Below are 14423 nucleotides of genomic sequence, written 5' to 3' on the forward strand. Positions count from 1 at the left end.
TCTGAAAGTGATACCCTTGTTTTTTTTTGTTTTTTTCTTCCTATTTCTTTTTTTTCATTTTTCTTCCTTCCCTTTAATCTCTCACCTTCATATCGGTTCTACCCCCTTGGCACTCACGCCCGCTCTACCTCTGCCCACACATTCCAACTCAGGCCCTTTGCCTTCTGCACTGATCGTGCCGTCGCCCGTCTCCGCGCTTGCTCCCATGCCGACTTCCCTGTTCCCTCTTGAGGACAAGGATGGGAACATGCCGACTTCCCTGTTCCTTCTTGAGGACAAGGATGGGAAACAGCGAGGAGAGGAGCCGCGGGGTCCGAGGACAAGGATGATACTCTGTCCACAAGGATGGGAAACAGCGAGGAGAGGAGCCGCGGGGTCTGAGGACAAGGATGATACTCTGTCCGTTTTTATTTACATATCGTATTAGATTTATTCTAAATTAAATTTGACAAATTTTGATCCAATTTATAGAAAGAAATATTAAAATTTACAATACCAAATTTATTTTATTGAATCCACCATGAAGTATATGTCGATAGTGAATATGTTGGATAATATAATTGTTGCTATATTTTTCTATAGATTTGATCAAAGTTAGCTAAGTTTGACTTAGAAGAAACCTAATATGACATACAAATAAAAATATAGGGAACAGTTAATTTGCTGAAATAAAACCGTCGATACGACAACCTAGAGCATGATGTTGGTTGTTGAGTTATTGTTTGCTGCTGCTTCCTGATTTAGCCAGTAGGTCGGCACACATTAAGTTTCATGATGTAGTTATTCAAGAACTAGGAGAGCTCTATTCTTTAAAGAATCCTATCAAAGTTCTATTTTGTTTCCATTAGAACCATAGGAGCAACAACAACAAAAAATAATAGCAGAGAATTACACAAGCCGACGAAGAAACCGCTACGCTAGTACTTCATCCATGCCAAATTGTAGATTGTTTGGCCAAATTTAGATACATAATTTTTGCTATGTACCTATATAAATGCTATGTCTAGATACATAACAAAAATTGTGCATTTAAATTTGCCGAAACATACAATTTGAAATGGAGGTATCCGGTTTCTCGTATCATGCAAATTAGGTGCTGAAGATCGTTTCTGTTCCCTTTATCCAGTTAGAGCAACTCCAGTGGAGTGACTTTATTTGAGTGACTAAAACTCATTTTAGTCACCCACTTTCCAAGTTTAGTCACTCAAAATGTAGTCTCTACTTCAGCAGCACCGACTAAATAGACTAAAAAATAGTGGGCCTTACTTTTGGTAGCCTAAGTAGAGGGTGACCAAATTGAGGGGGTGAGAGAGGAAATTTAGTCACCCTCTTATTTTAGTCAACCAAATAGAGGCCCTGCTAGAGATGAAAATTTGAGCAAATTGACTAAAATGTGGGTTTAGTCACCCAAATAGAGAGCCAGCTGGAGTTGCTCTTATAACTTGTGTGATCGATATAGTTGAAGATAGCAATACTCAAAGGTTGAAAGAAAAACAGTGCTCCCACCCATAACCAAAAGTCCGAATGTGAGCCCAGCTAGTACAGAGTAATACCAGCTTAAGCATCAAGCTCTCGGTTGTGTTCACTGAATGCTATTGTAGAATTTGAACCATCTGAACATACTAGCCCAAAGTTGTTGCTATAATGGTGATGGATCAAACTAATATTTTAAATAGCGGTGCTATAGCAGCTTCATAGAGCTTCCGCTACGACCATTGCAGTAGAAAATAGTACACTGTAAAGGGTATAGCTATGCTAATAACATTTTGAGGATCATCCTACTGCTAAATTATATAGCCTGCTATTTAAAGCATTAATATAAATATTTGTTCCTCAAATTAAACAATTGGAATTACGTTCAGTACTCAGATTGGATGAGCCATCCTCGTCCCTTGAAACATTCATCCTATTGATGGCGCGATGCTATTATCCGAGTTGCTCTAGACCATATCTACTTGGTGTATGCATGTTGTTGACGATTAAAATTGGCACTGGTCGAACAGACCAGTCTGACCGGTGCTTTTGAGCGGTCTGACCGGTCTGGACCATGTAGCCAGTCTGGCAACACCGACCGGTCTGACCGGTGGGTCTGACCGGTCAGACCCACCGGTCTATCTGGAATCCGAGTACAACTAGAACTCTTTGTAGATTTAGATCTGTAATAGGATTTCTTGCGGGATAAGTCCACACCACCCTATAAATATAAAGGATCACGGCCGATTAGGGCATCCAATCGATCAAATCAATACAACTTTTATATTTTTACTTTTCTCTTGCCCTAGCTTTTCCAATCTACTATTTGCTGTCCCTCCGTCGTCTCTACGTCGATTGAGGGCGTTCTAGGTGGTCTGCCGACCCTAGAACAATCATACGTGCGCCTGCCCCGACGGGTCTTCCCGGGCTAACGTTCGTAGGCTTTGTCACCGTTCTGCCGGCGGCGACCGGTCTGACCGCTCCAAGGGACCGGTCTGACCGGTCTACGCAGGAGGCGTTGCAGCGAGCTGCCTCTTCGCGCCGCACGTTCGAGTGCGTTCATGTGTTGATCCCGAAAGGCGTCAACATACTTTTTGGCGACTCCACTGGGGACAAGAATCAATCAGCTGCCATGGCCGGTAAAATTCCTAAACCTAGTGATGTTGATGCCGCCAACATCCAAAGGCCGACTGTTCAGCAACTTTCGGCCGAACAACAGAAGGCTCTTGATGACATCCAGAAGAAGATCAGAGAGGAAAAGGAGAAGGAGATCCAGAAGTTGGAGGAAGAAGCCATGAAGCAGTACATCTCACACTTCTCCATCGACCGACAAGGGAAGGTCACGACGGATGCCGGCTTCGATGCTTCACAGTTTGAGGTAAAATTCGATGAGAGCGAACAGCCCGTTCTTAATTCTGAAATAGCTAATGCTATAGATGATGCTGTTTCTTCTCATGTGAATAATAAGTTGGAATTTATTGGTCAAAATGTGCATGATATGTTTGATGATCGCTTTAGCCGAATTGAAATACATCTTGGTATGAAGTCTGTCGGTAATAATACATCTACATCTAATACCGATAAGGCAAGTCGTGGTTCGGCAATTCCAACTAATAATGCTATTGTGACTAATTTGGCTAATCAGCAAAGCCGAATTAATTATAATGCATCACCTCATGCCAATGTGCCATATGGGGCAGCAAGTTCGTTGCGACATTCCACACCGCCGAACTTTGCTCAACTTGGTAGTACACCGATCACAAATCGGCTTAACGCCGATGATGTTGGATCAGGTAGTATCAAAGAGGAGGTGATTAAGATATTTCGGCAAACTTTTGGTATAGAGCCTAAAGCCAAATACCGATCTTATCAAAGGCCATACCCTGAGAATTATGATTATGTTGCATATCCTCAAGGGTTTAAAATTCCTGAATTTGTTAAATTCACTGGTGATGATAGTAGAACTACATTGGAACATATAGGTCAATTTATTATACAATGTGGTGAAGCTAGCACTAATGATATTTACAAATTGAGGTTATTTCCTTTATCTCTATCGGGTGCTGCATTTACATGGTTTATTTCATTGCCACCCAATTCAGTTTTCACTTTTGCTGATTTAGAACCGAAGTTTCATGATTATTTCTTTAGTGGTGAAACTGAATTGAAATTGTCACATCTCACATCGGTTAAGCAAAAGATACATGAAGGTGTTTCTGAGTATATTAGAAGATTTAGAGATACTAGAAACCGATGTTATAGTTTGACAATTTCTGATAGAGATTTAGCTAATCTAGCTTTTGCTGGTTTACTTGATTTTCATAAAGCAAAGCTAGAGGGGCAAGAATTTCTAGATGTTAGTCAAGTCTTACAAAAGGCTCTGGCTAATGAAAGCCGAGCTAAAGAAGCTAGAGATTCTCAAAAGTCCAATGAAAAACCTAATCGTCCTGTTTATGTGCTCGGGTGTGATTCCAATTGTTCGGACGATGAAGGTAAAGATGTTTATACCGCTGAATTTGTTTGGTCCTCTAATGATAAACCTTGCGCTTGCGGTTCTCTTAAGCCGATTCCTAAAGATCGGCAAGAAAGATTTACTTTTGATGTATCCAAATGTGAGAGTATATTTGATGAATTAAATAAGAATGGTTACATCAAGATGTCGCATGTCATACCGCCGCTTGAAGAATTAAAGCGGCGAGCTTATTGCAAATTTCATAATACTTTCTCTCATGCGACTAATGATTGTAATGTGCTTCGGAGACAGATTCAATCGGCTGTTAATGAAGGCCGAATAATTGTTCCACAAATGAAGGTGGATCAGAATTCTTTCCCTGCACATACACATGTGCTTGAATTGAGTGATCCTAAAGTGTTAATTCGGCCAAATCAAACTGAATCAACAAAAGGAAAAAATATAATCATTGGTGAAGAAAGGTCTGAGCCTTCGAAATCTCATCAGGAAGCTCCAGCAAAGAAGGTCCCTGAAGATTCATTGAAGAATTCAACGCTCGGGGGGCAAGAACAGAAGAAGGGCGCCAGGTCTGCTCAGACCGGTCTGGAGACCGGTCTGACCGGTCGATCTGGAATTTCTGGAAAGAATTCCAGAAACAAGAAAGAAAAAGAAATGCCGGGTTTCAAAGAACTCTTGGCCAAATATGAGAAGAAAGGAGTCATCCAGAGGCAGAGGGAACGGCCCGACAAAGTCAAGGATACAAATCCGTCATCGTCTCAAGAGCAATCGAGTTTGAGCCAAGGTAATTCATTTAATGGACCGATTGCTCCATGGTATTGCTGGTATCCTTGTTATATGCCTTTGGATTATAGTAGGATGCACATGCAGTCATATTATATTCATTATCCTCCTATATATCCAAGTTTTGCTTCACAAAGACCGATTAGCGATAATCTGGTCAAAAAGAACATTGATTGCAACAAGGAGTGTGAGAATAACATAAAACAAGATTCAAAATATCTATAGCCGAAGTGGTGCCCTTCAGGCTTGTCTCACACCCAAAAGAGAAGGCTGCAGCGGATGTGCAAGAAGGAGTCTATGGAACAGCAAGTGGAGGTTGTACCAGTAAGGTCGGCGACCATGAAACAGGTATGGAGGCCTAAGCAAGTTGTTTCGTCATCAGCTTGAAAAAGAAGCAAGATATGACCGATAGAATTTATCGCCCTTAGAATAAAATATGACCGATACATATTTATCATCGTCCTTAGACAATTTTGATCCAGAGGCTTGTTTTTTGGCATGCTAGCATCACCAAAAAACAGAGGGGCATATGTTGACGACCAAAATTGGCACTAGTCGAACAGACCGGTCTGACCGGTCTACCAGGAATCCGAGTACAACTAGAACTCTTTGTAGATTTAGATCTGTAATAAGATTTCTTGCGGGATAAGTCCACCCCACCCTATAAATATAAAGGATCACGGCCGATTAGGGCATCCAATCGATCAAATCAATACAACTTTTATCTTTTACTTTTCTCTTGCCCTAGCTTTTCCAATCTACTATTTGCTGCCCCTCCGTCGTCTCTACGTCGATTGATGGCGTTCTAGGTGGCCTGCCGACCCTAGAACAATCCTACGTGCGCCTGCCCCGACGGGTCTTCCCGGGCTAACGTTCGTAGGCTTTATCACCGTTCTGCCGGCGGCGACCGGTCTGACCGCTCTAAGGGACCGGTCTACGCAGAAGGCGCTGCAGCGAGCTGCCTCTTCGCGCCGCACGTTCGTGTGTTGATCCCGAAAGACGTCAACACATGTCCACGTCGGTGTCCTCTAGGAGAACCACATCTAAGTTGATGTTTGCTCGCGGATACTGATGACAGCAAAACGCCAAAACCTTACTTGCAGCTGTGCATATGGTGCCGGTAAGAATTCAATATCAACTTCAGCATCACGCTCTACCACTGATTTTTTTTTTCAGAAGTGACATACCGTCGATAACGAGATTTTTGTGGTAATTCCGTCAACCTCGAGAATCTAGCGGCTCTTGGAGTAGCTCATAGAGGTAGCGTTGTATGTGTAGTTATAAAGGTGAGTGTGTGCCCATGTGCGTCTGCCTTTTCCAAAAAAAGAAGTAGAAGATTGCTCTAAAAAAAAAGAAGTAGAAGAAGACCTAAAAAAACAATGTATCAGAGAAAAGCCATTTCATACTCCCGGGCCCAGTAAGGCCCATCATACTTTCGACCAGAAACCGATCAGATAAGCCCATCCCGATTCGGGTGGTTCCCGTTTGCCACTCTAACGGACGGCACCCACGTCCCTAAACGGCTAAACCAAACGCCGTCACTTCAGTCCTCCCACACCACACCCACCCAACAACCCCACTCAGTTCCCGTATTCGAGATGGCCCTCAAAGCCGCCGTCTCCGTCACCCCGCTGCCGTCGCCTCCCCTCCGCCGCCTCCTCTCCCTGGCTTCCTCGAGGTCGGCGGCGGCTCGCAGGCTCGCGAGGGTTTCCGCGGCGATGGCGGTGCAGCCGGCCGTGGTGGTCGGCGGCGGGCGCGTGGGCCAGGCGCTGCTGTCCATGGGCCCGCCGGGAGCGGACGTGCTCGTCGGCCGCGGCGAGAAGGTGCCCGACGACGCGCCCGGACCGATACTCGTGTGCACGCGCAACGACGACCTCGACGCCGTGCTCGAGGCCACCCCCAAGTCGCGCTGGCGCGGTACGTGGCCCCAGCTCGTCTGCTTGCACTTGCCCGTTCGATTTCGTGTTCGTCTCTGTGGTGGTCCTCGTCTACGGTCGGGGCTGCCTGCACATGTTTCCCTTCTGGGTTGCATTTTTGGCTAGCCGGATATCGAATAAATTGAGCTGAATTGCACAGACTGCTGTCTTTTCAGTTCAGTTTTTGATTGTGTACATCTGCGCACCCTGGAGCTATATTGCCGTAGAGTTCCTTTAGTAACCAACACCCTTAAGAGTCAAGATGGAAGTAGCGTAAACTAGGCTGGATCTGCTTTACAAATGGAAGGTTTAGAAGCTGGTCTGGTGATGACTGATGGGTCAGTGAACTAGGCGATGTGACATTTTCATTTCTAAATTCTAAATTTCGATCAGTTGTTCGGTTGGTTATAAACACACCATTTTGGATACTCCACATTGCTGAAGAGCTTCAGGTTATCATTGCACAGAAGCTTGTTTTCCTGAAACCTTAAACACCAAAGCTGCTCTGAATCTCTGCTCTCCATGTAATTTGAAGGAACTAACCTCACAAGATGGTCCTACTGATAATCATTTGATCACTATATGAGCATTTACATTGATTCTGAAGTGGCTCCTCTAGATGTTTACCTTCGCTTCCACTAATGTTTTTAAATAAGTGATCTTCTATTGGTTCTGTCTTATGCATGCAACTGCCTAACTACACCTTTGTGCAACATTATTGCATAATGTTGCGGCATGTTGGAACTTGTGAGCTAATATTGCAGCAGATTTGGTGTTCTTCCAGAATGGGATGCTGGATCCATGGTTGGAGAGCAAGGGGCTAGTGGATGCAAACCAGGTCTTGGCGTACTTCGCTGTGTCGAAACTCGGAGAGCCACCCGTCGATGGTATCACTGACACCAACCCAGAAGGGCTGACTGCTGCATTTGGCAGCTGGGCTCCAGCTGTGGCTGCCCGCCTGCAAAATGGCGGACTTACCTGCAAGGTGTGATTATCAGCATTTGTTTCACAAGTTCTTCATTTCATCGTCGATAAATTCCCATGTCTACCAGTTTCTTATTTTTGTTCTGTCATGCCTTGCAACTTCTGTGTAAGATTTATTAGTTACTACATACTCGCATTGAATTCTATCAGATAGAATTTAGAATAAAATATGGTTGCTAATTTGGTTCCTTCCCTAAGTGTTATTTATTTTTCATCCTGTTCAAATCTGTGCAAGGGATCTGAGGGTAAATACGAATATAATTTTTTATGCATATTATATCAGTGATTGTTCTGAGTTCCTACTCTATTAAGGTGTGGATAGGATATAGAAGAGAACATGTTTGAGCCTTTGTTTTTTCTTTAAGAACGTGAATCGTGGAAGTAAAAAAAATTTCCGGTACCTCCTTGTTTCATGCATTACTCAAATCATGAAAATTAATGTGTTTTTAGTTATCCTTATTATAATAACAAGAAGGGAAAATTGTTGAAAATTGACCAAGCCGATGAGCTCACGGAGTTACAGTTCGGCACCAAAGTTTATCTTCTTGAGAGGCAAAATACCAGTGATGTGGTGTTAACATGTTTTTCTATTGATGTTTTTTCTTGCCCTTTCATGTAACGGTCCTTGCACTTGCTCCTTTGTGCATTTTCAAGTATTTAAGTCTGATGAGATTTGTCTGTGATTTTATTGCAACCTACCGCATCAGGTGCTTGAGAAGGAAGCCTTTCAGAAGCAGATGCTAGAGAAGTTGATATGGATTTCAGCTTTCATGCTTGTTGGTGCTCGGCATCCAGGGGCTACTGTTGGTGCCGTGGAAAAAGAGTACCGATCTGAGGTTCATTCCCTCTCATGAAGGCCTCGTATCAATCATGTTTTTGGGTATTTTTGTTCAATAAGCACCAACAAGCACAAGGGTCTTTCTTGTGTGACACCACTAATTTGTGCTTGTCCTGGCAGGTTGCAAGCCTGATAGCTGAATTAGCATCTGCTGCGGCTGCAGAGAGGGGGCTTACGTTTGATGAAGGCATAGAAGAGAGGCTTTGTGCATACTCCAGAGCTGTGGCGCACTTCCCTACTGCTGTAAAAGAGGCATGTCCTATCTGTTGAGCACTTAAAAACTGCACCCGGTTTTATTGCCTGATAAATTAACATAGATTCATCCCAATGGAACAGTTCAAGTGGAGGAACGGTTGGTTTTACTCTCTCACAGAGAAGGCACTTGCAGAAGGAAAACCAGACCCATGCGCTCTCCACACAGCTTGGCTCAAGGAGATTAAGGTCATATAGAGATTTTCATGTAAATGGGATAGCATCTTGGGTTAGACTTACGAACCAATTCAAGTGTTTATGTATGCTATCTATATAGAGAAAAATGCGTGTACTGTCATGTACTTTAAGTGCATCTTTTGAATATGATGCTTATCACTCGTCACCACTGTCAATAGAAACCTTTGTGCCATTTTATGTAAAAGCTATGTGCTCGAGCATGCTACAGCCTGTATGGTTTGCTGCCATCGAAATCTGCAGGCTAAATCAACCAACAAGGATTAGACACCTGCGGCAACGCAAGTCACGACTCATGACTCTTGAGACCAGGTCAAAACTATTTTGTGAACAGAGGACTAAGAAAACTCAGGTGCCTTGATTCTCACCACTATGGTTTGAATTGAATATGTTGTTTAGCATGCTACAAAACAACCAGATTCGGTGTCTTGGTTCATCCTTAGTGCGGATTGAAATCATGTTAGATACCAGAGGTAGTGGAAGTAGATTCAGAGGAAGGAAGGTAAGAGCAGAGGAAGACAAGAAGAATTTGGCGACGACGCTGCGAGGACAGTTTCTTAGGCGGAGATAGTTTGCTACAATAATATTCTTGATGTCTCTCTCCCTGCTCACCCTCTCCTTTATACGCTCAACTCACGTGAACCAACGCCGCTCAGGCCCATTCATTGTTGATGAAGCGGTGGTTGGGCTGAGCAGCCCGTTTACTCCTGCGCGGCCCATTTGACGACAATGCCGGCTGCTCCTCAGGGTTGCTGACACTCCCCCGCCGATAACAACCTGCTTGTTCCAGAGCAGGTGCATGTGGAAATTGCTGGCACAAGGACTCAACATTCTCCCAAGTGGCCAAGGAGTCATCCATACCTGACCATTTCACCAACACTTGGGCAGTCAGCTTCAAGCCATCAGGATGCAGACGCCTGCCCAGAATCTTCTCAGGAACTTGAAAACCATCAAGGTTAATTGGGATGGCAGCTGGAGCTAAAGCAGAAGGCACCGCCTTTTTAAGCTGAGACACATGAAAAACAGGGTGAAGTTGAGCATGGGCTGGCAACTGCAATTTGTAGGCCACCTTGCCAATCTTTGATATCACAGGAAAAGGCCCGAAGAATTTATATGCCAGCTTCTGATTTGATCTGGGAGCCAAAGATGACTGCACATAAGGTTGTAACTTTAAGAAGACTTCATCTCCAACTTCAAAAGAGCGCTCAGATCGATTCTTATCAGCCTGGTATTTCATTCGCTGCTGAGCTCGGCCCAGTTGCTGCTGAATTAGAGCCTGCATTAGTTGTTTCTCTTGAAGCCATGTGTCTAGATCAGGTGTGGCACAAGCAGCTGAAGAAGAAAGTCCAAAATAGCAGGGTTTGTGACCATAGAGAGCTTCAAACGGAGACATTTTCAGTGCAGAATGCCAGCTAGAGTTGTACCAAAACTCAGCCAAGTATATCCAATCCACCCATTTAGAAGGGTAGCCATGTACAAAGCACCTGAGATATTGTTCCAAACACTGATTCACCCTTTCAGTTTGTTCATCAGACTGAGGATGATACGCCGAGCTCATGCGTAATTGAACGTTAGCTAGTTTGAACAATTCTTGCCAAAGGTGACTAGTGAACACTTTGTCACGGTAAGAAATGATAGAAACTGGCATGCCATGCAATCTGTAAATCTGTTGCATAAAGACTTTTGCAACAACTGCAGCTGTGAATGGATGGCTGTAGCGAAAATGGCCTCTCATGCCATATTTCAATATAATTTTTTGGCGATTGATGACACACACAACACTTGGACTAATGTGATTGTTAAGATGACTATTCTCAGGCTTTTAGGTTCAAGTGATGACAAAGAGAAGAGAGGCGTAGCAAGGCCCGAAGGGCCACCCCTACGGGGGTTCCGCTACCCGGTTAGCGGACGGGGGTCGAGGGGGAGCCTGACCTCGCGGGTCTCAGGGCAGCGCCCTGAAACCTCTTCGGTCCAAAGGACAAGAATCGAAGAGACTGTGAAGAAATTCAATACACCGGTTGAACCGATGTTAAGGAAAAGACACATGCCGGTGTAATTGTCCAGAAGCTGGAAACTGAAGATACACTCACCGGATTAACCGACGTTGAAGAAAATGCATAAGTCGGTGCATTGCCAAACGAAGACCGATGAAAATACATACACCGGTTGAACCGACGATGCATCGGTCAATTGCATCGGTTCAGTTGTCCAGAGAGGTGGTTTTTGGAGGAACGTGCAGAAGTTACACTCACCGGTTAAACCGACGCTAATTTTACATACACCGGTTGATTGCATCGGTTAAATCGGCGATACACCGGTTAATTGCTAACGGCTAGTTTTTCAAGTAGCAGTTTACATACACCGGTTGAACCGATGATGGCTTTTGGGGTACGTCGGATTAACCGGCGTTACGCAGTTTTCTGGCAGCTTTTCTCCAACGGCTATATTTGCTTGTGCTGCCTATATATATACCCCCAAGGCCGGGTCATTTGAAAGTGCTAGAGTTCAAGGAAGTATACAAGAGCTAAAGGTCATCTCCAACCACCATAGAGCTTCATTGTACATCATATAGGCTTAAGCACACTTGTGAGAGTGCTTAGTGCTTGTTTAGGCTTAGTTCTTGAGAGAACTAGCTTAAGAGAAAGCCTTGCTGCGGCAAGCACCTTGTGTACTCGTCGTGTGACCCTCCGACTTGGTGTGGAGTGGCAACGACACTTTGTGCGGGGAAGGAGGCCCCTACTTGGTGTTAAAGCTCCAAGATAGTGAAGACGGTGCCGTGGTGACGCTTCGAGATAGACGGTGGCGGTGACCTCGTCTTTGTGACTTGGCATCACTTAGCCTTTGCTTGTCGGGAGCCTTGGAGGCGTGGCAAGACGGTGATCAAGCGAAGAGACTCGGCATCATACTTGTTCTTTGTGAGCAAGTGGCCGTGGACGTAGGGAGGGACTTTGGTGTCCTAACCGAACCACGTTAAATCGTGTGTCTTGGTGTCTTCACGGGAGTTTGCATATCCTCTCCCTTACCGCTTTACTTACCGCATTACGTTTCCGCATTTACTCTCTCTTGCTTACCTTTACTTTCCTAGTTAGTTTGATTAGGATTGGCTATAGGTTGCAAGTCTTTTGGGGTAAGTAGAAGGTAGCATAGATAAACCTTAGTCATAACTAGCATGTGTAGGACGTGTTAGGTTTATCTTATGCAATTAGATTGAGCCCTAGGTTAAAAAGCGATTAGCGACCCTATTCACCCCCTCCCCCTCTAGGGTCGGACACCCCGGTGATCCTTACAATGGCTCAAGGGTATGAAGTGACTGAACTTGGAGAACTTGTCGACAACCACAAGAATGCAGTTCTTGCCAGATGATCGAGGTAATCCTTCGATGAGATCCATAGAAATCATTTGCCAAGCTGATTTAGGGATAGGTAGAGGTTCCAATAACCCAGGGTACTTGACCCTTTCAGACTTTGCTTGCTGGCATATCTGACAAGAAGACACAAAAACTTGTACACTGTTCTTGAGACCAGGCCATGCAAAAAGTTGTTTCACCCCTCTGTAAGTGACAGGGATTCCAGAATGTCCCCCAACTGCAGAACCATGAAGAGCCTGCAAGACCTTATGATGTAGTGCAATATTAGACCCCAACCAGATTCTGTCTTTGAACTTGATGAGACCCCCTTCCAATGTAAAGTGTGGCACAACTGAAGGAGCAATGGCCAGTTTAGACAGCAACTGAAGGGTAGCTGGATCAGAAGCATAACTAGATGTAATTTCCTCACACCATTGTGGTACTGAAGCTGAAAGAGCCATACAGGTGGCAGAATCATGGGCCCTTCTGGACAAGGCATCCGCCACTCTATTATCAGACCCTTTCTTATAGACTATTTTATACTGCAGGCCCAGCAGTTTAGTGAATACTTTCTGCTGCCAAGCAGTGTTCAACCTTTGTTCACTCAAATGGATCAAGCTCTTTTGGTCAGTAAAAATGACAAATTCTTGGTGGAGCAAAAAAGATCTCCATTGCTCAATTGCCATTAAGATAGCCAAGTACTCTTTCTCATAAGTTGAGAGACCCTGAGTTTTAGGTCCCAATGGTCGATTGATAAATGCTAAAGGATGACCTTCCTGCAACAAAACTGCTCCAATCCCATTCTGACAAGCATCAGTTTCTATGCAGAAAGGCTTGTGAAAGTTAGGCAATGAGAGAACAGGAGCAGTGACAAGAGCTTGCTGTAGGGTGGCAAAAGCAGTCTGCTGGTCCTGACTCCACACAAACAGGTGATGCTTCTTGAGTAAGTCTGTTAATGGTTTGGCAATTACTGCAAAATTCTTCACAAACCTCCTGTAGTAACCAGCAAGTCCCAGAAAACTACGTAACTCCTTGACAGTGGTTGGAGGAGGCCACTGCAGGATAGCCTCTACCTTTGCAGGGTCAGTAGCAACCCCTTGTTCACTGATGATGTGCCCCAAATAAGAGATTTGCCTTTGAGCAAAATTACATTTGGACAACTTCACATGCCATTTGCCAGCAGCCAAAAGAGACAGCACTTGCTTAAGATGGAAAAGATGGTCCTGAAAAGAGGCACTGTACACCAAGATGTCATCAAAGAAGACAATGACACATTTCCTCAGGAGTGGTGACAAGACAGTGTTCATAGCTCCCTGAAAAGTAGCAGGTCCACCACATAATCCAAAAGCCATCACTCTAAACTCAAAGTGGCCACTATGAGTCTGAAAAGCTGTTTTGTATTCCTCCCCAGCTTTGAGCCTGATTTGATGATATCCAACCCATAAATCCAAAATGGAGAACCAACTAGCACCATATAATTCATCCATTAGTTGATCAAACACAGGTATGGGAAACTGACCTCGGACAGTCAAGGCATTCAAGTATCTATAGTCGACACAGAATCACCATGATCCATCCTTTTTCTTGACTAGCAAAACAGGCGAAGATAATGGAGATGAACTGGGCTGAATAATCCCCTGATTCAACGTGTCCTCTACCTGACGCTCAATCTCATCCTTGAGGGCAGGGGGTACCTATAGGGCCTTACATTAACTGGTCTGGCACCCAGCACCAAGGGTATAGTGTGATCACAGTCCCTGGACAGTGGCAACTCAGTAGGAGTAGAGAAAACCACCTCAAAGTCAACAAGCAGCTGTTTGATTTCAGGAGGCAATGCAGGTTGTTCAGGTTGGTTGTCCTGGAGCTGAACTGACAACAATTGTACCACCAATTCTTCTGGAAGAGGAGCAGTTATGCCCTGCAATAGTACTGAAGACCCTTGATGAGGAATAAGCATCCATTTGCTGCCCCAATGAACCTTCATGGGACTGAACTTTTCCAGCCAATCCATCCCTAGTACCATGTCATAAGACTGAAGAGATAGAACTCGGAGATCTTGAGAGAAAGAGGGGCCCTGCATTTGCCAAGAACAAGCTGGAAGCATAGTTGAGCAATACATAATGCCACCATTTGCCACTTTGACTTGCATATCAACCGGCTGAACTG

At 44.5% G+C, this 14423-nt stretch overlaps 1 protein-coding gene across 1 annotated transcript; it reads left to right on the plus strand.

Annotated features, from left to right (window-relative positions):
• Positions 1-6269: 6269 nt before the first annotated feature.
• On the plus strand, positions 6270-9098 carry LOC120711970. Its single transcript, XM_039997648.1, has 5 exons — positions 6270-6643; positions 7410-7627; positions 8334-8462; positions 8585-8716; positions 8801-9098. Exons 1-5 carry the CDS (start codon positions 6325-6327, stop codon positions 8912-8914), a joined length of 912 nt encoding a protein of 303 aa, XP_039853582.1. The 5' UTR covers positions 6270-6324; the 3' UTR covers positions 8915-9098.
• Positions 9099-14423: the final 5325 nt, after the last annotated feature.

This window comes from Panicum virgatum, chromosome 6K (genome assembly GCF_016808335.1).
Source record: "Panicum virgatum strain AP13 chromosome 6K, P.virgatum_v5, whole genome shotgun sequence".
Taxonomy (NCBI): domain Eukaryota; kingdom Viridiplantae; phylum Streptophyta; class Magnoliopsida; order Poales; family Poaceae; genus Panicum; species Panicum virgatum.